Source organism: Capra hircus, chromosome 28, assembly GCF_001704415.2.
Source record: "Capra hircus breed San Clemente chromosome 28, ASM170441v1, whole genome shotgun sequence".
NCBI lineage: Eukaryota > Metazoa > Chordata > Mammalia > Artiodactyla > Bovidae > Capra > Capra hircus.
Window position 1 is genome coordinate 1,211,162 of NC_030835.1, and position 25,484 is coordinate 1,236,645.

Sequence of the window (25,484 nt, forward strand, 5' to 3'; positions counted from 1 at the left end):
ATGTGCTGCGGGGCCAGCCAGAGCTTCCCAAGGAGCTCAGGGAGGACAGGTTCCTCAAGGACATGAGCCACAGGGCGCTGACCCCAGCCCCCAGCATCTCCACGTGTGCAATTCAGCGTGTGCCATAGACAGCCAGGTACCACATCAGGAGAGCATGCAAGGGCCAAGCCCTGTTTAGATTGGGAAGTTTGGAGTTGACTGCTGCTAAAACACAGTCAAGCAACAAAAATTTAATAAATGTGCTGAATCATACTTTTTTTAACCTCAGTCTTAAAGTTCACATGAACACAGAGGTTCTTAAACTCATTCAAAGTGGGAAAGGAGTGTGAAAAATACGAGTTCTAGAATTCTTTATGAAATCTTGGTCAAGTTGATTAAATTAAAATAAATTTAATAGGAAGAGTATTTCTTATATGACGGTATATACATTTTCAACAAAGGGAAGCAAAGCAGACTATGCCTGAGTTTTGTATAGTCACTAGAATCTGGCCTGGGTTTGGGTTTTTTGAGTTTTGTTTTTTTTGGAGTATGGTTCTTTTATAATGTCATGTTCGTTTCTGCTGTGCGGCAGAGTCAGTTCTACAAACACATATATCTCCTTTTTTTTTTTTTTTTTGGATTTCCTTCCCATTTAGGTCACCACAGACCATTGGTTTGAGGATTTTTTTTTCCCCCTAATTTAGTGGTTGTTTTTGTTGTCTATCCCACAGGGGCAGAGGCATAAAAAATTTCAGGAAAATGTCTGGAAGGAAAACGAAGGCTTGATAGAATTTGATCTATGTCAGTTAGTAAATTAAAAATTAATAAAAGCCCACCATTGTCCAATTTTAGAAGGCAGTTTCCTCCAAGCCTCCCTCAGAACATGTTTTGAGGACATCAATCCAGGCAAACCCTCTCATTTGTTTCCTGCAAAAGCCAACAAGGCGCACGCATATCTTTGGGTCCCCAAGGCCACTCAGTTAGCTATTGGCAGAGAAACTCACCTCCCAGAGAGTCATGGTAGTTTCCCACATCACCTGTCAGGGATACATATCAGGGATGGAGAAAATTCTGTGTGTGGCATGGGCCTGAGCTAAGCATGTCTAGTCAGAGTCCAAACGTGCCGCAGACTTGAAAGCTTTCTAATCTACCTATGTGCAGAAGAATAGAAGCTTGGGACTCCTTTCAAAAGTTGTTTCTGGGGTTTAAAGACACATGCCTCTCTCCCATACACACACACAGACACAAACCTGCCAGACACCGACTCTCAGACCCTCAGGCTTGAGGCCCAGGTGTGACTCTCTCTGGGCCTTTCTGCTGCCCAGTAAGGAACAGCCTGGGCTGGCTCCCTGGCCGACTCCCTCCTCCCAGCCAGAAACAGTTAATTGCCAGCTCCAGGCTGCCTCCAGCCCAGCCCTAATCGGCCTGATCTCCGGCGGCCACGCTGGGGCCGCGGCAGCTCCAGACCAGGCCCTGGCTGTGCTGAGCAGTGAGGGCATTCTTCCAAGGTAATGATTAAGCCGAGCACCTGGCAAGCTGGGACGGTGAGCGCTATTCACACCTCGGCCAGGCTGAGGTGGCCTGGACTGGTTTGGGAAGGCAGGGTGCACAAGCCCAGAGCTGGCAGCCACAGCCTCCCGCTGCACACAGGCAACCTGGAACCTCTCGGGCCAGAGCTCCTGCTGCCTGCCCTGCTGGGACCCTGCCTCGCCCCTGGCGCCATGAAGCAGCAGGTGTTCTGGATGGGGCTGGAATACACCTGTCGGCTCCTGGGCATCACCACCGCTGCAGGTAAGACCCTGCCTCCCAGCTCCGGCCCCCTGCGCACTGGGCACAGCACACGGGGCTGCCGAAGGGGCGGGTGCCAGCCAGCGGGGGATGGGCAGAAACACCTGGCCGCATCTTCACCTCCTGCCCCCAAGCCCCGGAAACACGGCTCTGCGGGGCAGTGGCAGATGCAGTGGGGTGAGCCTGGGGCTGGGTCCCGGGGGTATGGTACCGAATCTCTGCTTGGCCACCCACCATCCATGTGACTTTGGGACCCCTCAGCATTGACATCTGTGAAATGAGTTGAGGGGGCCACCCCCCTTCCTGGGGACTGTTGCGAGGTGGATGGGGGAGACCTGAGGTGAAAGTGTAAAGGGCAAAGGTGAAAACCGGATTCCTCACTGGAGGGACATGGAAATGGCCAATGGAGGGCACCTTGTTTTATCCCAAACGCAGCCCACCTCACGGAGGGCAGCTACACTCGGAGGTCCCAGGCTTCCCTTAAAGCACCATGGGTTTGGGGAAGAAACAGTTCCCCCTGCTGGGCTGCTCTTCCCCACCCAGCCCAGCTCGCTGGGAAGATGGGTGGTTACAGAAGAACCTGAGCAGCTGTGACTCCGCGCTCTGCCTGCTCACTTCCCCAGCTCAAACCCGGTCCTGAGCCCGGTGCCCCCGGGGTGGTCAGGACCTTTGCTGGGAAAGTGAGCAACCAGCACTCTGAACCCTTAGCTCTGGGCCCCTCTGAACTTTAAAGACCAGGAAGAGACACCCACTGCTGATCAAGTCTTGCCTTCCCACACTGCTCACATTCTCATGCGTGCATCTTGGCAAATGGGAAATGGCCCCCAGCTGATCTCAAACAGCGCTAGTCCCCAGCCCTGTCACTCACCAATGCACGACCTGGGGAAAGCCACCTGGGTACTTGGGGTCGTGCTTTCTGGTCTTTATGATAAAGATAACTGGACCTGCTGGCCAGGTGTTTTGGAAGATCAAGGATGTAGGAACTGAGTGTAGCTAAGTGGAACTGAGTGTGTAAGCCTCTTGAGAGAAGCCCTAGGACATACTTCAGAGCTCCACGGGGATCTGTGTCATTCCCAAGGTAATATGCGAGCAAACAGACTTTCCTCGCATGTAACCCTGAGTTAGCACAAGGAGGGCTGTCATCAATGGTCTAATCTCACCCATCCTGTTACAAAACAGAGCACTGAAGTTCAAATAGGGGTAGTGACCTTGCTCAAGGTCATGCTACAAATCAGGAGGACAGCAGACCTGGAACCCTGATCCCTCGACTTTTTAAAAGGCCAGGACTCTGGCCAAAGAGCTCCTTCTTCCCAGGGCAAGAAGCCTCATGCCCCAGGGGCACTAGAGGGTCCAGAATCGCTCTGCTGAGGGTTCTGGGTAAATAACAAATGGAGGCCTCAGCTCCAACCTCTGCTGGAACCGCCATGTGGCTTGCACCTGGAGGAAAGAGCCCCAAGCCACCTTCCCATCCAGCCTGGGGGAGGGAGGTTAACCCGAAGGGTTTCTGTGTCTGGGGTCCTACCCTCTACCACTCCTGGTCTGGACTCCACCCTGCCATCCTCTAAGTCTTGGTTTCCTAATATGTAAAACGCACCCCTTTCATTTGTCAGAAATCACAGTGACACTTCTCCCTGTCATACTCTGCCTGGAGGGGAGGCCTGGCTCTGTTGGGAAGCTGTTTTAAGAGGTTTATAAACTTCTAATGGATTAGCTGCAGACAGTTTAAAAGTCTGATTTATCTCAGCCAGTGGAAGGGTCTGCAGCAACACACATATAGTGCCCCCCCACACACACACCACACACACCACACACACCACATACACACACACACACTCCACACACACATACACATACCACACACACAAACACACCCCACACACACGCACACATCACACACATACACAAACTGCACCTCTGAACCACAACCCTCATCTCTTGCAGAAAGCCACCGTTGATGCAGAGGATGGGCCTCCCGCTTGGTTTTGATATAGGGACCAGGTTAAATACAGGACACCGTATTGCTTTCTAATGTCCAGGTTTTCCAGGAATGGTGCTTTGGGGCTTTCTAGCCTGCTAGGAGCAGGTGGGAAGCTAGAAAGAGGGGTGTTAGTCATCTTAGGAAAATCCCAAGTTTCTTTCAGCATCCCTGAACTGCTGGCCTACTTCCAGTGTGTAAGGTCCGAAAATTCCTTATTCCCTTAAGCCTTTTTTTTCTTGAAATCCTCTGTTGAGAAGTCCAGGCCTTGTGAATAGGGGCATTGCTGCTAGAGGGAAAATCAGACTTGAGACAGAGGCTGTCCCTTTGCAGAAACCCTGGGAAACCTAAAGTAGCCCTGGTCCCCCTGTGCGGAGGAGCCTGAGTTTCCTAGAAACTAGGAAACGCACGTGAGCCAGGTCACCCGGAGTGCCACCTGCAGGGACCAGGCAGCTCCTGATCCAGCAGCCCCTCCCCTGTTTCCCTCTCCCCCCTCAGAAGGACCTGGGGCTGTCGGCAGCTCGGAAGGTCCCCGGCCCTGGGGACAGACACAAGGGTGGCGAGCCCAACGGCTGTGGCCAACGCATGCCTTGTGCAGGGGCTTCTTGGCTCAGCTCTTCTCTTACGCCCCGTTCAGCCCCTCCGAATGAAGCTCCGCTAGGGTGTCCAGGGGTCCCACAGGCCACTGCTGTCCCACCCCAGAGCCAGCCCCGCGGCACAAGCGCACACAAGTGCCACCGCCAAACAAGGGCACCCAGGCTTCGCAGATGTCACCCCAGACAGAAGTGTTTTAAAATCAGAAAATGAGACTGTTCTTGCCTTTGGATCCGTCGTAAGTCTCCCAGATCATCACAGACCCCATTTACCATACACTTGGCTAGCATCTTTCATTGGTACCCCTTCCCCGGCCATGGAAGGCACCGGGAGTCCCTCCTTTGCTGAGATGTGGCACCAGACACACAGACACACATGTGACTGGGTGAGGCCACCCTGGCAGTCTAGAGCCCCCACCATCGGTCCATCCGGACCAGACACAGCCTCAGGCAGGCAGGGTCATGCTGAGAGTGGACAGAGTTCCACGGAAACAAAGGAAGGTTGGCCAAACACTTCCTAAATCTAAAGACTGGCCTCTGTTATCTGCAATATTATGTGATCGATCTTACGGAACGAAAGATCCGTTTAATCCTATGGCACTTTACTTTCGAAAGTCTCACACACGTGACTTCGTATAATTCCGCAGTGACCCTTTGGGCTTCTTGTGCCTGCTCCTCTATTGCCCTGCACCCTCTGCGTCCCCACTGGTAGCCGTCCGTTTGTTCTCTAGGTCTGTAAAGTCGCGGTGTTCATTCCAGCTGCTCGTGCTTTTTGAATGATTCCCGAGCGCGCTTTGACCAGCACCACCATGACTCTCTCCAGCCACACTCACTCCTGCACCTCATCTGGACAGACACATCTGCGCACATTTCCAGAGGGAATGGTCACAGTAGGACCTTCCACGTATGTGTCCAGAGATACCGGGCTGACAATACACTCGAAAGTCAATTATTAATTAAAGTCACTGCCGCAGAAGTACCAGTGTCCAAGAGGACCAAGCGCTGAGCTAAACCTCATTTGACAAATGAGGAAGTCAAGGATTAGAATGTTCAGGTAGTTTGGGAGAGGTTAAACAGCCAGTGAACAGCAGGTTTGGTCTTCCCAGGTGGCGCAGCGGTCAAGAATCCGCCTGTAATTCAGGGAACATGGGTTTGATCCCTGGCTCAGGAAGATCCCCTGGAGGGGGGCACAACAACCCGCTTCAGTATTCTTGCCAGGAAAATCCTATGGACAGAGGAGCCTGGCAGGCTGCCGTCCACAGGGTTGCAAAGAGTCAGACACGACTTAGCAGCTGAGCACACTGCAAGGAGCAGGTCTGGTGCTGGAGGGCCAGTCTGCCCGTCACCGCGTGCTGATGCAGTGGAACAGAATGTCTGGAGCCCACCTAGGGTCCATTCAACTGGCAGACACTGACGGAGTCCCCACTTCTTGCAGCGTAGGCACGTGGATTAGGATGGTATGACCTCTAGCCTACAGAAGTGTGTCTGGGGGCTGTCGGCACACATCTCCCAAGAGGACACCACACGGCCAACAGGAAAATGAGCTGGCTTGAGACAAAGCCATTTTAAGCAAATCCTGCCTATCACAAATCAGTGTGGGATCAACCTGGGGTCACTTAGGAATTTTGTTTTGTTCCAGGTTCTTGACCCATTAACCTCTTCTCTGCATAAACGACAGAGCTGCATTCCTGACAGCCCCATGCCTTCACAGCCCACTCAAATGGAGACTTGGCTTATTAATCTAGACCAGGATAAAGGAAGCATTTAAACCTAGATGTTCTCATTATTTTTTAAAGAGTACAGCAAATGCATAGTCTGACTTTAGTCCTATTTAAAGCCTTTGGAAGAAAAACAACTGGTGCTTCTGGGACAGTCATCTTGGGCCCTTCACACCAATGTCCACCCTTGTTAAATGTATGTCCCCGTGACCTTCTCCTGCCACCTAGGGAAGCTTCATGCACTCCAACAGTCTGCAGGTGGCTTTATTACCCAAGCAAGACCTTATTGTTCTCAGATTTTACAAGTGGATATAGACTGTTTTCCACTCTGTCCCAGGGAGCAAATGAAATAGTCCCACCTTTGTTCCACCCTCCTACCATTAAGTGAAAGTGAAGTTGCTCAGTCGTGTCCGACTCTTTGTGACCCCATGGACTGTAGCCTACCAGGCTCCTCCATCCATGGGATTTTCCAGGCAAGAATACTGGAGTGGGTTGCCATTTCCTTCTGCAGGAGATCTTCCTGACCCAGGGATTGAACCTGGGTCTCCCTCACTGCAGGCAGACTCTTTATCGTCTGAGCCAGCAGGGAAGATGCTCCTACCATTGGGAGATGATAAATCTGGTCCAAGCATTTCTCTCTCTATTTCTTTATGCCTGTGACTTCCTTGTTAGGGGCTTCCCTGGTAGCTCAGACAGTAAAGAATCCTCCTGCAAAGCAGGAGGCCCAGGCTCGATCCCCGAGTGGGGAAGATTCCCTGGAGAGGGGAATGGTTACCCACTGCAGTATTCTTGCCTGAAGAATTCCATGGACAGAGAGGAGCCTGGTGGGCTACAGTCCATGGGGTCACAAAGAATCAGACACAGCTGAGCAACAGACACTTTCACTTCGCTCTCCTCCTTCTTAGAGTTAGAACAAACGTCTAGACGTCCACCTAAGACTCATTTATCTGGAAAATATTGGCGGAGTTCCCACTTTGCACAATGTGGACACAGATTAGAATGGTATGACCTCTAACCTAGAGACGGGTATGATCTGACCGGGGAGACAAACCAGTAAATGCATGCCCCAGTGCCCGGCTCTGAAGCACAGTATTTGGGAGGGCGAATCTGTGTCCCTCTCTACCACTCACTAGACATATGACCTTAGGCATGTCACCTACTCATTTTAAATGTCAGTTTTCTCATCTATGAAGTAAGGATAACAATTCATCTGCCTTCTGGGGTCATGAGCATCCAATGACTGAATCAGCAAACGTCGTGGCACGTAGATTCCCGCTCAGCACTGTCTGATTCTAGAGGAATGTGCAGGACAGACAGACGGCATGTGTGAGCTGTGGGATCTCCTTGCAGGATGGAAAAGGAAGATCAGAGGAAAGGAACACGCTAACACATGATCCTTGAGGCTAGAAAGGAAAGGGGGGCGATACCGTGAAAGCTCTTACCCTGAGTCATATTTTTCTTCACATTTTGAGCTTGGGCCGTTGAGATCACCCCACAGGACGCTGATTATTCCTACACCACGTGTAGTGATGAAACCAGAGGAAAGATGGTAGCCGCATTATATTTTCCGTGGGCTAACAGTTCTTTTAAGAATTGTCTTTAGTCTGTGCAGCCAACTGAAGAGAATTGTTATCAAGAAGGAAGGCAGAAACAAACGGCTAATGCGGGGCTGTCCCCCGAGCCTTCCTAGCTTGCCACAGGCTTGGGTAAAGATCTGATAAAGAAACATGGTATGTGCAGCAAAAACAGAGAGCAACTGGAGGCATAGTCATTGTTTCCTAAGGCCAGGAAAGCTGCCATATGGAAGGTGAGTGAACACATACATTCTCTTTGAATACAAGAAAGCATAAGAATCAAATACTTGAGCCAAATACTTTGACTTGAAGCCAAGATCTAGAAGAAATTTCTTCTGTGGGTTTCTGCAAGAAGGATGCCATTCTGCATCCAGGTCAATATCAGCAGCAGCATCAGCGAAAGTCTGTAGGGCCCCTCCATGTAAACGACGTCACCAGCAAAAGGCAGTATTGTCCCGGGTGGTTTCTTAATCTTGACTCTTATAGCCCTAAAGGAAGAGTTAATACTCTGCTACGTAGCCGTTCCAGAAATTTGAAAAGGAGGAGATGGTTCACAAGTCACTCTATGAACTAGCATTATTGGGTTATCAAAACTAGACAAAGAAATCACAAGACCACTGGTGAGCCAGTGGTTAAGACTCTGTGTGTCCAGTGCAGGGGGCATGTGTTCAGTCCCTGACTGGGCACATGCCACATGGTGTAGCCAAAAAAAAAATTTTTTTAAGGGTACCCACAAAGAAATGATTCAAAATGGTTAGACATAAATGTAAAACCCAAGACTATAAAACTTCTAGACAATAGGATAAAACCTTAGTGATGTGTTAGGCAGAGATGTTTTTAGGTACAATATCAAAAGTCCAATTCATAGAAGAATAAATTGATAAACTGCATAACTTCAAACTTAAAAACATCACTCTTGAAAGTATAATGTTAAAAGAATGAAAAATAAATCAGCAGAGACACGATGATAAATAAGCACATGAAGAAATAGTCCACATCAGTAGTCATTTAGAAAATGCAAATCAAAACCACAATGAGATACTACCACATACCTGTTGGAAAGGCTAAAATTAAAAAGACTCACTATACCAAATGCTGAAGTGTCAGCAAGGATGTGGAACTCTCATACACTACTGATGGGAATTTAAGATGGTATACTCACTACGGAAATGGTTCGGCAGTTTCTTTAAAAATGAAACATACACCTACCACATGATCCAGGCGTTTTGCTTCTGGGTATTCATCCAAGAGAAAAGAAAGTCTGTGTTCATACAAAGATTGTACTTAAAGACTCATAATATCTTTATTTGTAATAGCCCAAACTAGGAACAACCCAAGTGCCCATCAACAGGTAAGCTATAAACCAAAGTATATGTCCATACTACTCGGCAATAGAAAGGCATGGACGATTGATACTATAATATGAATAAATCTCAGAATAATTATGATGAGTGAAAGTAGATAGCAAAGGAGTACATCTTGTATGATCCCGTCTGCATAAACGTCCATAAACTGCAAACTAATCTCGAGTGCCAGAAGACGGGTTGGCGGCTCCTGGGAGGGGACACGAGGGCGCCCAGGTGGCACCACGATGGAGAGCCCGCCTGCCAGTGTCGGGGACGGAGGAGGCGCAGGCCTGACCCTGGGTGAGGAAGATCCCCGAAGGAGGGCCCAGCAAGCCACTCCAGCGTTCTTGCCTGGGAAATCCCATGGACAGAGGAGACGGAGGCAGGCTACGTTCCGCAGGGTCCCAAAGGGTCAGACAGAGCTGAAGCGGCTTGGCAAGAACGTACGCAGGGGAGTGGATACAAAGGTGGGAGGGTGGGGTTACAAGACACAAGGAAACTCTGGGGTGGTACATGTGTTCATTATCGTGAGTGGAGTAGTGGTTTCCCTGGTGTATACATATTTAATACTTAGCGAGTTGCACACTTAAACGCGTGCGGCTCATCGCATAGCAACTATACCACAATAAAGCTGATTTCAGTAGTAGATACGTCAGCTATCTATGCTGTTACTTCAAAACCTTAGACATACAGCCATAAGCTTTGTGCGTGTGTCTGCAAGGCATGCAGAATCTTAGTCCTTGGACCCAAGATCAAACCCACATCCCCTGCAGTGGCAGCACAGTCTGAACCACTGGACGGCAAGAGGCGTCCCCAGAAATGAGCTTTCATTGTTCGCACATCTGGGCGAGTAGGCCAGGAGGCTCTGCTCACGCAGACGCGTGCACTCACCTCTCTGAGGATCAGACAGCTGTTGGTCCATCTAGACTCGCCTTGGCTGGGGTGATAAGGCCCCTGGTGCTCCAGCAGGCTGGCATAGACACATGCCTACGATAACGGCAGGGACACGAGAGGGTAGGTCCGGTTCCCAAGTCCGGTTCACATCTGTGCTTGCCTGTTACCTGACAGTCCTGCTGTCCAAAGCAAGTCACGGTGCTGAGCCCAGATTCAAGCGGTGAGGAGACAGACTTCTCTTCAGTGCAAGGGACTGCACTGGCACATAACAAAGGGTGTGGATACCAAGGGCATGCAGACTGAGGGGGCATCGCCGCAACCTGCCAAGGCACTTTGGCCAGTCTACAAGGCCAGACAAAATAGACCCCTTGGATGGTCCCCTACAGTCTAAGACAGAGAATCAGGTAGAGAAAGAGGACTCTCTTGCTTTCAGAACATTCTGCCTAAGCAGAGTGCTGATGGAGGGCACGAAGAACCACCCTATACTCTAATCTCTTCTAACTGAACATCTAAAATTTTCTTCTATAAAATCTTGGCCTCGTCTCATAGTGTGTCTGAACCCTGGTTCCTAGGTGTCCACTGAATGGCTCTCAACACCCGAGCAAACTTCCGTGCCATACTTCGAATCTGCCACAGCTCCTTCTGAGTTAAGAAGCTTGCAACTACTACCTTATTGTCTCATTGGATTCTTAGCCGCTAGTGCCTGCATCTCTGGGTTCTTAGAAATGGTGCAGATATAGCTTTCAGGTCTATAGTCAGCTGTGGCCCCTTCTGAACCATCCCCAGCCATTGTTATCAGACCAGCGTTTCCCTACCAGAGACGTCCCTGCAGACATTATGACCAGTAGGAGATACGCCATAGCTGTGGATGAAGAAAATCAATAAATACAACGTGGGGTGTTAAGAGCTACCTTCAGCAGCAGTGAGGACGACCTTCTCCCCCAGCTCCCCAGGCATCCAGGGCCAAGACCACTGCCTGGCGTGGAAAGTCAGTTCGCACGGCCCCTAGTGAGCTCTGAGGAGTGTCCTACGTTCTCACCAGGACACTGCACTGCATGCGAGTGAAAGTGCAAGTGTTACGCACGCAGTCGTGTCCAAATCTTTGTGACCCCGCGGACTGCAGCTCACCAGGCTCCTCTGTCCACGGGATTCTCTGGGCGAGAACACTGCAGTGGGTTGCCTTTCCCTTCTCCAGAGGGTCTTCCCGACCCAGGGACCAAGCCCAGGTCTCCTGCACTGGCAGACAGGTCCTTTACTGCCTGAGCCACCAAGGAGGCTTGCGCTGAATGCAGCTCAACCCAGCGGCTGATGAGCTCCAACCAGCCACGGCGCTGGCCCTGAAGCAGAGGAAGCAGGGCTCAGAATCTGTGGAGACAGCCTCTCAGCCGCCAGCCGTAACCCTGACCCAGACAGGCCCCATCCTCAGGAGCACATGGATACTAGCAGGATGCACAGAGAGGCTTACATGTGAGGTGTAAAGGTAGATGGGGCTTTGGACCATTCACATCAGATGAGACTGCAGAAGGGATCTGCGAGACTGGAAAATCAATGGACAACATTTGTATACAGAGAAGAGCTCTTGAGCCACAATAAAAACATGTATTAGTGGAAGGAAAGGATAAGAATAAACCCTCCCCTTCCCCCATGGCTACAGATGGGAATGCCCTGCCTCTCCTAATAATGCTATTAACCATCAACTACATTTGCACAACACTCTATAATTTACTAAGACTGAGGCTCATAGCCAGTTATGCATGTTTTATGATCCCCATTTTCTGGAATAGAGACGCAGACAAAGGAGTTGCCATTTGCGCGAGGAACCGGATCCTGCTTTTCTGATCAAGCCTCCCATTCTCTTTGCCGCAGCCCAGCACATCCACCCACACTTCTGTCCAAACACACTCTGGGACCAGAGATTTGAGATGCCTGGAAATATGCTCTGCTGTGTGCCTGGCCCAGGCCTGCACCACAAGTCTAGAATCTCTGATCCCTGCTAAGGCTGATTAGAACAAACAGCTCAGGACGGCAACTCAGAAGAAAGCCCTGGCCTCTGGGAGAAGAAAATGCTGTACTGTGGCTGGACACAGCCCAGACAAGAGGGAAAGAAATCAGAGGCCAGGGGATGAGACGAAGAGGCCAGGCTTGCCCACAGATGCTGATTATAACAAGACTCCAGGAACAATGCTTCCCCAGAGACTGTGAGGGGAAGGGAGACGGAGGGGTGGGACGGGCTGTGTCGGGGCGGGCTTGTAAGGTGGTTCTGTTGGGCTGGGACCAGGGCAAGAGGACCCTACAGGATGGGTGACCAGGAGGGATGGAAGGAGTCTAAGGCTGTTCAGTGGGCCCAGCACCCCTACCACCTGCAGCACAAAGAACGATGCAGCTCAGAATCAAGGCTGGTCTGGGGCAATTTCTCTACAGAGACGTTGTTATAATGAAGCTTTGATCCGGGAGACGTGATGGCCTTTGTCCCCCACCTTCATCCTCACACCGTCAGCTCCTCTGTCCCCAGCCCCAGCTCATGGCGAGACCCCCAGCGTCACTTTTTGGGGTGAGTGGCTGATGTAGGTTGGCCCATTTACGCAGAGCCCTGCAGAACCACGGAAGATGAGACGGAAGCACAGTCCAGGAACAGCTTCCGGGAGATGCTGTGCAGCCTGGGCAGGCAGCGGCCAGGCAGAAGCAGGGGCGAGGCCACAAGCAGACAGATGGGCACAGAGGAAAGGAAAGACTTCACATCCATCAGCATTGCCACAATGTCAGTGGTCTGCCTTTGAGAACATGAGCCCCAAAACTAGGGGAATCAAGCAGGGGAACCCTTGGCTCCAGTGTCAAAGGGCCTTTCAGGCCTCCCATGAGAGTTCTCTATGGATCTCTTGGCCTGAGGGGTCATGCTCCCAACTCCAGCCCCCTGCTCTCCTCCTCCAACCAAGGGCCATTCCCTCTGTCCCTGGGCTTGCGAAACCAGCATGCTTATTTTTGGTTGAGAGCCCTTGGAAGGGTGACCTCACTTCCCTTGCTCCAAAATGGGCTACCTGGAGGCTGGGAGGGCTGAACAGGCCAGAGTCAGAGGGAGGAAGGAACTCGTGTGTCTGGACCACCTGACATCTCTCAGCACAAAACGCACTATTTTCCCCAATCTAAGCAACAACGCTGGGAGATATAAGTAATTCTACACATTCCACACATGGCAAACCCAGATCAGATGAGCTAAGTGAGGAGTGAGGACGTGTGTACTAAATCTCTTCAGTCATGTCTGACTCTTTGTGACCCTATGGATCTGGCCCACCAGGCTCCTCTGTCCACGGGATTCTCCAGGCAAGAATACTGGCGAGGGTTGCCACGCCCTCCTCCAGGGGACCTTCCCGACCCAGGGATCAAACCTGCACCTCTTATGTCTCCTGCGTTGCCAGGCGGGTTCTTTATCGCTAGCGCCACCTGGGAAGCCCCATGGTTCAACTGCCGCTGCTGCTAAGTCACTTCAGTCGTGTCTGACTCTGTGTGACCCCATAGACCGCGGCCCACCAGGCTCCCCTGTCCCTGGGATTCTCCAGGCAAGAACACTGGAGTGGGTTGCCATTTCCTTCTCCATGGTTTAACTACTAATCCACAATTACCCACTCAGAACCAGGATTCCAACCCAACTCTTTTTCCTACTGTCATTCTCATCTTTAATTTTCTCGTTCTCTTTTGGCCTCACCATGCAGTATGGCAGACCTTAGCTCTCCAGCCTCCTCAGACCCACAGCCCTGCACTCGCCGTGCAGAGCCTTACCCTCCAGGGCGTCAGGGAGTCCCTGTGATTCTCGTTTTTTAAGCTGCAAAGAAGCACTGCCTCTAGAGTGTTCCTGAAATGCCCCTTTGACTACCGGGCTCTGTTTAAAGGCATCAGAACAGCTCTCCATGCGCCAAAGGGGTGCAAGTTAGGGAAAGGGGCCGAGTTCCCGAGAACCTCTCCTGCCATCTGCTGGTCATCCGCCAGGAGTGGAGCAAGTGTGCAAAGAGCGCAGAGGAGGAGGAAGGCCCCGCCTCACCCCAGAGGCGAGCAACCGTGAGAATCGCTGTGGGCAGAGGGTCCCTTCCCACAGGCCCTGTGGGGAGGTCCTCACCTGGGCTGGGCTGTGTTCTTCTGCCAGAAATTAGCGATTTCACTGAGCACCTGTGAGGTGCTTGGCATTAATTAACTCACTGAGTCCTCAGAGAGACCAGCAGAACTATTAACTGGCAAATGGAAACTAAAGTACAGGATCTGACTTAGACGTCCATGACTGGCTGGCTGATGGGCTGGTTTTACTTACACTCTCTACACCTCCAGCACCTCTGACATAAAATGAGGGTAACATAGTACTCTCACATAAAACTCGTGAGGACTAAATAAGTTGTGTGGTACGCTAAGTTGCTTCAGTCGTGTCCGACTCTTTGTGACCCGATGGACCGTAGCCCTCCAGGCTCCTCCGTCCATGGGATTCTCCAGGCAAGAATCCTCAAGTGGGTTGCCATTCTCTTCTCCAGGGGATCTTCCTGACCTAGAGGCACTTGAGAAGCCCCTTAAATAAATTAATAAATGCAAATGCCAAAAACAGGACAAAAAACATAGTGAAAACTAAATACATGAATATTCGCTGCATCACACACACACACACTGCATCACACATACACACACACTGCATCACACACACTGCGTCACACACACACACTGCATCACACACACACACTGCGTCACATACACACTGCGTCACATACACACACACTGCGTCACACACACACTGCATCACACATACACACACACTGCATCACACAGACACACTGCATCACACATACACACACTGCATCACACATACACACACACTGCATCACACACACACTGCATCACATACACACACACTGCATCACACACACACTGCATCACACACACACACTGCATCACACACACACACTGCGTCACATACACACTGCGTCACATACACACACACTGCGTCACACACACACTGCATCACACATACACACACACTGCATCACACAGACACACTGCATCACACATACACACACTGCATCACACATACACACACACTGCATCACACACACACTGCATCACATACACACACACTGCATCACACACACACTGCATCACACACACACTGCGTCACATACACACACACTGCGTCACACACACACTGCATCACACACACACTGCGTCACACACACACACTGCATCACACACACACACACTGCATCACACATACACACTGCGTCACACACACACACTGCATCACACACACACACACTGCGTCACATACACACACACTGCATCACATACACACACACTGCATCACACATACACACTGCGTCACACACACACACACTGCGTCACACACACACTGCGTCACACACACACTGCGTCACACACACACACTGCATCACACACACACACTGCGTCACACACACACTGCGTCACACACACACACACTGCGTCACACACACACTGCATCACACACACACTGCATCACACACACACACTGCGTCACACACATACACACACTGCGTCACACACACACTGCATCACACACACACTGCATCACACACACACACTGCGTCACACACATACACACACTGCGTCACACACACACACACTGCATCACACACACACACACTGCATCACACACACTGCGTCACACACACACACTGCGTCACACACACACTGCGTCACACACACACTGCGTCACACACACACTGCGTCACACACACACACTGCATCACACACACTGCGTCACACACACACTGCGTCACACACACACACTGCATCACACACACACTGCATCACACACACACACACACTGCGTCACACACACACACTGCATCACACACACACTGCATCACACACACACTGCGTCACACACACACTGCATCACACACACACTGCATCACACACACACACACACTGCGTCACACACACACACTGCGTCACACACACACTGCATCACACACACACTGCATCACACACACACACACACTGCGTCACACACACACTGCATCACACACACACTGCATCACACACACACTGCGTCACACACACACACACTGCATCACACACACACACACTGCGTCACACACACACACACTGCGTCACACACACACTGCGTCACACACACACACACTGCATCACACACACACACTGCATCACACACACACTGCATCACACACACTGCATCACACACACACACAGGTCCACAGTGGAAACCAGGAAATGGCCCGATGCCTGGAGCTGGAATTCTCAGTTTTGTTTCGTAGGTCCTTTACTTTCTAGATGTGTCCTTGGGAGAACTAAACGGTCACTGAGCCTCACCTCCACCCCTGTAGAAGGGGGCGTATAGAACTCCCTGAGTCATGGGGCTGCTGGGAGGAGCCAGAACATGCGCAAGCACTGTATGCGATCCGCTGAGTGCTCTGCAGGTTGTGTTAACGCTGCAGAGGGGCAGGAAGCGTCAGGGTATCCCCAGCTCTTAACCTGGGACAAGCCAAAAGTCAGTTACCGCTTGACGAGGACAGAGGTGTGGTGTCCTCCACCACCGTGACCCCCAAGCACAGGGCGCGCTAGAACCCGGTCCCTAGGGATACATTGGTATCCCCTTCCTAGACGGGAAAGCTCTGTCCCCTTCTCCCTAAAGGCCTTCTGCATCCCACCGCGAAGTGAGGGGTGGAAGGGCTAGCGGCTGAGAGACAGAAGCCTGCATGTGAAAAGTCAGTCAGAATTTCTGCCGCGGATCAAGAGCTCAGGCCGCCCTAGCGTGGGAGCTTACCCAGGGGATCCCCCAGGGAGAGGAAGAGGCATCACTGCCCGGGGAAGCAGGCCCACTGCAGCAGAGACGGAGGTCACCCGCCAGCAGCCGGGAGCGGCAGCCCAGCCCTCGCTCTCTGCGGGGCAGGCGAGGTGAAGCCACAGTCTGGCAAATGCCAGTGTGGACCCTCAGAGCCTGCAGAGAGAAACGCGGGGTGCCTGGGCTGTAACACAGGACGCACAGCCGTAACCAGGCAGGGCCAGAAAGAGGTCTGATCCGGGGGTCGCTGCGGCGGGAAGAACGTCTCCACACAACCTGCACGCTGTCTGCGGCGTGCTTCCTTCTTCGGGCAGATGGGCTGGAGCCACGGCTGGCTGAGTGAAGCCATGAGACTGAGGAGACAGCCAGGACCCAGCAAGTCCACAGAGCTGGCTCTGAGATGGATTCATCCTGGACACATGGAAGCTCAAGTATTTGAGCACAAACACCAACTGCCAAGAAAAGATAGGAGGTGAGACAAGGCTGAGCCGCATCTTGTGTCTGAGCAAAACTCCAGGGACTTCATCAGCACTGGGTCCAACACGATGAGCCAAGAGTGTTCGATGCAGCCGCCAAGCCAGCAAGTGAAAACGAGGCCGTGAAAACTGCAATCCGGGCAAGGGAACGGGGTGGGGGCAGGCCCGCGGCCAAGCACCGGGGCCCAGACACTCAGCACCCGTGGGCCTATAGGGTGGTGGAAGGCCCCTGACGCCACTCCACATGGAGGGCAGCTGAGGAGCCCGGGGCTCACGGCCTGTCTGTGGGTTGTTGCAGGGGGTACTCGGGGTGGCGGCATGACCAGTGTGGAAGAGGACAGGCATCTTCTCTGGGGAGGCTGGATTAAAAGGCCTCTGGGCTTATGCATAAATCCCCTCCTGTTCCCAGAGACCAATCCAGAAGTTTCCTTGCCCTCCTTCCCAGCCACAGCTCCCTGTGCCACACGGAGAAGAGACCCCCTGGCTCCCAGTGCCCGGGGGATGGCTGACTTCATGGCCAAGGAGCCTCCACAAGGCAGCGCCATGGCTGGAGCCCCCAGCCCACACTTTCTTCCTCTCCCTCCTCCCTTAGTGCTGATCGGCGTGGGCACTGAGACCTTCCTCCGGGGACAGTTCAAAAGCCTGGCTTTCTACCTGCTGTGAGTATGTGTGCACAGGCCCCTCCCTGCCAGTATGTTCTCGTCCAGCTCACCCCAGTCCTTCTGCAGAGACTCACCTGCAGCACGTCCCACACCCCACACGAGCTCCATTCTGTACCAAAGGCGAAAGGAGTAGCGGGGGCTTCTGGAATATCCTCCTGTTTGGAAAAGACTTTAGACAGATCATCCAATAAACCAACCAATCAGCATTCCAACCATCCATCCATCCACCCGCCCTTCCACCTACCCATCCATCCATCCACCCACCCACTCCTCCACCTACCCATCCATACATCCATCTATCCATCTCATCAATCATTTCTTTATTCAGCAAACATTAAGCAAGCTCTTTTTTTAGAGAGATGGGAATCAGTTCAAAGGATTCTCTATTTGAGCTCCTCTACATGCCAAGCATAGAGTTAAATGTTAAATGTTTTATTTACATGATGTCCTTTACCTTCATCAGAGTTTCAGGAGAAGGGCACATTATATAGCCTGTTTTGCAAATTAAAAGAACTCAGAGGGGTAAGCAGCTCAGCCCACATCACCAAGCCCAAGACCAGCAGGGCCCAGAGTCATCCACCTGGGTCCCTTGAGTCTCTCAACCTCTGTCTTTCTCTTCTGCCAGTTGCCTCTGCAAACGCCCCCTAGAGGGAAAAAAAAAAAACCTGTGCAGGGGTGAGGAGAGCCTGGGGTCCCTTCCCTGCCGGTTCTGACAACCCAGCTTCTCAGCAGGCCGTCTTGAGGGACCACCAATCTGCCTGCAGCACATCAGGCTGCGTCTCCGCCCCCACCTGCTCCCACCCACACCCGCCCGCATCACTGTGCCCTGGTCTGTGTCCTAAGGAGCCTCCCCGGCGCTGTTCCGCAGGGCAGCCTCCTCGGTTTGCTGTTAATACATGGATCACACCCATCAGCTCCCAATCCCATTCTACCCTTCCGGCGCATCTCCACTCCACCGCTTCAGCCACTTAAAACTAGGTCCTTCTGACAATCTTCAGTGGATCCCACAGCCTCCAGCCTACACTCCATTGTCATCCTCTGGCCTCTGCCTTCTTTCTTATCCCTCAGTTTATACCCCAGGAACTTCTGACTCTTTCTCAAACGCACGCATGTCACCGCCCCTCCAAGCTGTTACTCCATTCTGTAGAGCACAAGAGAGCCTTCCCAGTCACTCCAGCACTCCCAGAGCCTGGCATTTTTCCCCTTATGCCTCCTGAGCCCAGGAGCCCCTGCCAGACAGAGTGGCTTTCCCTGGCTCCGAAGGCCCTCCCTGTCTCATTGAGCCTGTCCCTGGCCACTGCACGCTGTCCTGGAGCCCAGAAGCAGGGCAGGCCTTCCTCCTGTCCACATGGCTGCCTCGCTCACCCGCAGTCCTGGTGACCCTGGGGGGATGGATATGCCTGCCAGTGTCCCAGCAGCAGTGTGGGGCCAAGGTGGTCGCGCCTGCCTTGGGCCTCACCACCCTCTGGGCCCCAGCCTCCACCCCACGCCCACTGCTAAGGCCCAGCCCAGCCCAGCCCAGCACAGGGCCTGGCATCCAGGCAGCTCCTAGTGGCTGTTGGCCGGATGGCAGGATTCGGTCAAGAAAGTCCCAGTCTGTTGTTCAGCTATGCAGAGAAGCCCAGGAGGCCAGGGTGCTGTGAGAAAACTCCCAGGGAACGTGAAGAGTGTGTCTGGCCTCCCTCACCTGTCTCCACACAGGTTTACAGGAGCCGCCGTCTCCGTGAGCGAAGGGGCCTACTTTGTGGCTCAGCTGCTGTCCGTCTGCTTCCAGTAAGTAGCCTCTGGAGCTCCCCCAACACCCCCCCAGTCCCAAACACCCCAGACGCCTCCGCCCATGAGCACACGGCTGCGAAGTGTTCCGCTCCGGGAGCAGCGGGGCCTGGGTTCCCTCCCTCCCTGCAGTGAGCCCCGGCCCAGACTTGGGCTCAGGCTCATGGGGCTCAGTGGCCCCCTTCACCCTTCCCCCACCCAGGGAGTGGACTGACACCCATCAGGGCCTGACCCCACCCAGACTCCGCTTGCAGAGTGGTCCTCATCCTCCGGAAACACCCAGTCACCGTACCACCATCTGAGTCAGCCACCAGGAGGCAGACCCCACAGAAGGCCAGCTTGGAGCATGCGGAGCTGGGATTAAGCACCGACTCTGCCTCCTGCCAGGACGCAGGGGCGGGTCCGGGCCTTGGCCTCCAGGCCCGTCTGTGGGGCAGGGCTGCAGACCCGGCAGGGTCTTGGGAGGCCGCGTGGCCACAGAGGGCTGTGCCTCTGCCCACTCGGGCTCAGCTCACAGAAGCTGTCATCAGTGTGGCCGAGGAGTCGTGCTGGACCACAATCCCAGAACCTACGCAGTTGTGTCCCTAGGCGGTCAGCGTGAAGAGTCAGACTTCAGATCCAGCTGTCCTGGCATCTCACAAGGCCACTGGCTGCCTCCCAGGGGCATTAGCTCTGAGGCAGAAGTCTTCTCCCATCTCTGTGGAACACCACTGCTAAGGGACCCTTGCAGCTTCTCAGGGCAGGAGAGGGTGCTGCCCTCACCCTAAAGGGGCATTCTGCCCTCTCTGGACTTCCTCCAATTCCCACCCTGGGTTTGTAACAAAATAATGACCACCAGGGGGCACCAATGGACCGTGGCAGAAGGCTCTGGTCCCACATAACCCAGCCTTACCATTCCTGCAAAGCAAGCCTGGGCTGTGTGCAAAGTCCGGCTTCTGGCCGCTTCAGAGGGTGAAGGAGGAGGAACCAAACACAAACACTAACTTCCTTTGCAACTTGGAGGAAGCATCCTCAAGGAAACCTGCGCAGCGTCAGACCTCTACCAGGCCCGTGTGTGGTCCTTGCATGCCAGTTAACAGAGAAGCCCCTCGAGGCCGATGCCGTCTCATGTCCAGGCAAGGCCCCTTTGAGCAGGGTGCAGCTGGATTCCAGCCCGGCCGCCCATGTGTCCAGTACAAAGCACAGCCTTCCAACTGTCGCAGCCGAGGGTCCGCTGTGCTGCACACCTTCCCCACCGCACCAGGGGCTTCCCAAGGTGCCCCTGAGGCGCCTGCTCCTTCCCACCACCTGTGCAGCCTCCTGAGAGCATTTATCTTCCTCCCGCTAGACCAGACAGCTATGGCTGCACGGCCTTTCAGAAAAACTGTTGGAGACCCTCTGGAGAGGCTCAGGCAAGGCCCCCTAACTGTGAAACCCACAGTGAGGAGTTCACCTCCTCAGAGGAGTTCAACCAGGGGCCGCTGCAGAGAACACTGCTATAGTGGAACCCAATCCCAGACTCTGAGGGCTTTTTACATTTCGGGGACTTTTCCGGGCGCCTCCCTACTTCATGCCAACCCTGGACTTCCTCCCCGCAGGTGTCAGCCAGGGTCCCTGGCCTACAGAGCAAGAGAGAAGGCCCGCTGGCTGGGCTGCTTCCAGAGGTTCCTGGCCTACATGCTGCTCTCGGTGGCCTGCTTCCTCCACCCCGTCCTGGTCTGGCACGTGACCATCCCAGGTAGGAGCTCCAGGAGGTAGTGGAGGCAGGCAGACTCTGGCCAAGGGAAGGCTCTGAGCAGGAGGCTCTGAACCCCTCTCAGGAGCCTCCAGTGATGCTGCCCCTAGGGCCCCCCTGGCCCCTTTCCTGGCGTAGATCTTCAGGATGAGGAACTGATCAAGAGACAGGGACGTCCCAGGAAACGCATTTTTCTTGTAAATGTCCAGAGGTTACACCCACAAAAGCGAACTGACCTTTCCTCCAATTCTTGTGTGCAATCTGAGCTTTCAGAGGGAGTGAGATGATCGCTTCTCCATCCAAACCGTTATGTCTCCTTAGCCCCTATGCACTCAGGTCCAAACTCCTCAGTCTGGTTTGAAAGGCACACTAAATGGGACCCGCAAAGGCCCTCAAACCCCTCTGCTTATCCCCCTCCACTCACCCTGCTAGCCAGCCCAGTTTTCTGACCTCAGAAGCCAGAAACGGATGCTTCTACCTCCTGGGTTTCAGTGATGACTTTTTCTGCTGGGACGCTTCTCTCCCCTCCCTAGCTGTGAAAACTGCACCCCTCCTCAATACCCATCTAAAATGCCAGGAAGCTGACTGCCTTTGGAAACGAGGTTCAAAGGCAGAGCCGCGTCTCAGGGCCACTCCAGGCAGCCTTCAGTAGAGTCAGACTCAGCACTGCCAAGGTCAGACTGAGCCACAGCCTCCTACCTTTAGAGAGTGTGAGACACACAGGAGGCTCCGGCCCTGGCAGGCAGGAGAGCCACCTTCACGCCTTCCTCTGGACAAGGACGGGCTCCCAGCAGGAGACAGAGGGGCCTCCGGCCTGGAGGCTGCGTGAGGGGCCAGGAGGGGCGGGAACACTGTGCCGGCTGCACCCGAAGGGCTTTGCACCTTCCTGCGTGTTTGCTGGAGGCAGGTGGTGGTAAAGGAGGCTGTCCCCACTCCTGGGAATAGAAGGAAGCTCTGATCCAAGCTGGAGTCCAGGGTTGCTGAAGGCGCTGCAGGTCCAGACACAGCAAGCCACCCCTGAGAGGGAGGCTGAGCACAGTGCAGGGAGGACGGGCAGGACCAGCACAAGGATCAGCTTCCTACACGAAGGGGGCCTCAGGCACAGGGCCTCCTGGCGAATGGTCGCCGTGAAGACCCCAGCACAGACGGGCCCACTGACATCTCCCGCTGGCCAGGCAGCAGCCTGCCACAGGGTCTGGTGTGGGTGTGTGAGGACAAGTTAGGTGTGCGGGCTGGAGCACTGGGGGCCTAAGGGTGGCTGTGCAGGCCGCCTGCGCAGGGACGGTGGGCATCTGGCTTTTCTCGAGGATGTGTCCAGCATCCTGACCTCCCAGATCTCTCCCAGGCTCTATGCTCATCATCACCGGTCTGGCCTACTTCCTGCTGAGCAAGCGGAAAAAGAGCAAGGCTGCAGCAGAGGTGCTGGCTCCCCCGGAGCAGTACACAGACCCCTCCGGCAGCGTGGTGAGCACCACCGGCTCTGGGGACACCGAGCAGACCTACACCTTCCACGGAGCCCTCAGGGAGGGCCCTGGCTCCCTCTTCATCCACGTGAAGAGCATCCTGAAGGGGACGAGGAAGCCCAGTGCCCTCCGGCACCCGGACACCCCGACGGAGCTGCCTCTGGAGCCAGCTGGCTCGCTGGCCAAGAGGAAGCAGGTGCAGTTTGAGGACAGCGTGGTGAGAGTCAGCCCGGCCCTGGCAGAAGGCCCGGACGATGGGGACAGCGAGCCGGAGGAGACCACCTCTGACACCACCCCCATCATCCCGCCCCCCGAGGCCCCACTCTTCCTCTCTGCCCTCTCGAGCCCCGGCCTCTTCTGAGCTGCTCCTTCCGGGCTGGGGGATGCTCAGCAAGGAGTCTGCATGGGTAGATGGTCCTGCCAGGAATATCCTGGTGTCCAGGGCCCCTCGGGGGAGCTCAGAGTCTTCATGGGCCAGCCCTTCAGGGGTTACCACACATCCCCATGGCAGCTGGGCCTCTGGGGCCACTGGGCAGCAAGACAGGTCCTGTGGAGACCACGAGGGGGCACAGATGACGCTCACGCTGCCTCGAGCCCTCACAGGTCCCTCCCTCCTGGACCCAGACCAGAGAAGTCCTGGTGCTTCCCTGAAGGAGAGCATCACTCCCACTCACACAAGGCATCAGCCCAGAGGCCCCGGGGCTGCTTCGGCCCCTGACACCGGATCCTCACTCTGCACCGGCAGGGCCCGTCTCCCCTCTGACGGCGCATCTCAGCTCTGCGGGCCCAGCGGTGCTCTGGCAGCTTATGCATCTCAAAGGCAGGTGCTGACGACCGCCATGGTCCCGAACTCCAACTGAGAGCGTTCAGGACGGGAAGCGGGGGAAGGAAGGCAAGGTGGCACACCCCCAGGGCGGGAGCAGCGCCGAGCGGCAGGCCGCATTCTCTGCATGCTCCGTGCTGGCGCCCGGCAGCAGAAGTCACAGAGCCGCTCGGGAGACAATGCAGCTCTGTGCTCACTGCAGGGGGAGCTGGGCTGGGAGACTGATGCTCATTCCAGAAGCATCGCTGAGGGCTCCCCGTATCCCCACCCCATGGGTTCTCAAGATTCCAGGCAGATGATGTAAACTAAGAGAGACTGTGAGCTGACAATCTTCAGCCATGAATGCCAGCAGACAGGACGAGGCGCCCGCCGTGTGCAGGGGCCACCCGGGCAGTGCCTTGCAGACTCACACAGCATGGAGACTGGCTCTGGCCTGCTGGGTGACTTAGGCAGCAGGAGAGGTGAGAAATGTACGTTTGTTCAAAATGGGAGAGAAGGAAGGAAGAGCAGGGGAAAGAGGGAAGATAGGAGAGTGGGCAGGCGACTGCCCAGCTCTGCACCACAGGGCCACAGAAGTGACAGTTAACCCAGAATGCGCAAATAAAGTTGAATCAAACATTCAGTGAAGGAAACTGCAATAAATATTTCTGAAAAGTGTGCTGTGGTCCTTCAGGTGGTTGCAAGGCAGAACAGACATGTTATTCTTCATCAGCAATCTTAATTAACCAGCAATTATATTATAAAGCTTCCCCATTCGTGTGTGTGAGCAAACACTAGGGTTCTGCAGAATAAACCTTAGAGCACATGCTTTGAGGTTTAGGTAAGAAACATGGGCTTATTCTTGCACACTTTTCCACATTCCCTACAAGTTATTTCACAAATGTACGGAAATAGCCAAGCAGGAGCTGGCATCAGTGTGGGGCCTAAACGCAGCAAGTGTCCCAAACAAGTAGACTCCTTCCTGGGGTGCGGGGAGGCGGGGGGAATAGTTCTTCTGTAAAACCAAGTGAGAAAGGATGCTCTCATGAGCCCTCAAAGGTGGAGGCTCCAGAGTTGTTTCTTTAGCCACCGCCAAGGAGGAACTTCAGGAGTCACTGTCCGGGGAGAGTGAGTAATATGGATCGTGGGTATGTGTAGGCAGGGATTGTGCTGGATTCGTAATGGGCCAGGGGACTCAGGCTGGCCTGCTGAGCACCCAGGGAGCCCAAGTGGGAAGGAGTTAAGGGCCCCACCTGTCATGGGGGGCGGGGGCGGGGGTGATGGGCAGAGACACCCTCACTGCACAGGCCTCTAGGGAACACGACGCTCCTGCCCCCTTCTCAGCCCAAGTCAGCTGAGCTAGATCGGTGACCCGGTCTCAGTAAGCAGCTGGGAAGCACAATCTCAGAGCCTTCAGACCCCGCTAGTAAACAGCTCAGTTTATTAAGAGTTTAATAAACATCTGCTACGGCATCGTCCATGAGGTGGGCACTGGGAGTTCCGGGTGATATTCTGGAACCTCTAGGTTTCCTGGTGGGCTTCCCTGGTGACTCAGACAGTGTGCAGATTTGATTTCTGGGTCAGGAAGATCCCCTGGAGAGGGGAATGGCGACCCACTCCAGTGTTCTTGCCAGGAGAATTCCACGAACAGAGGAGCCTAGCAAGCTACAGTCCATGGGGTTGCAAGAGTCAGACATGACTGGGCAATAAACACTAGCAGGCTAAGGCTTCCTGGCGCCTGCTATCAGTACAGGGAATCTGCTGGGTATGGAGCATTAGAGGCTTAGGTGATTATGAACTTACCTAGGTTAACAAGGTAAAGTTCTTCAACACTCTTCTTGCTGACCCCACCTCACCCTCCAAAACAGGCTTGGATGAGGTCATTCAATAGACCAGAGCGCTCACCTCCGTCA

The 25,484-nt window shown here is 53.8% G+C and overlaps 1 protein-coding gene across 1 annotated transcript; it reads left to right on the forward strand.

Moving 5' to 3' along the window:
- Window positions 1,429-24,216, forward strand: TMEM72 (transmembrane protein 72). Its single transcript, XM_005699368.3, has 5 exons — window positions 1,429-1,770; window positions 17,750-17,816; window positions 19,521-19,592; window positions 21,170-21,309; window positions 22,652-24,216. The coding sequence occupies exons 1-5, from the start codon at window positions 1,491-1,493 to the stop codon at window positions 23,128-23,130; spliced, it is 1,038 nt and encodes a 345-aa protein (XP_005699425.2). The 5' UTR covers window positions 1,429-1,490; the 3' UTR covers window positions 23,131-24,216.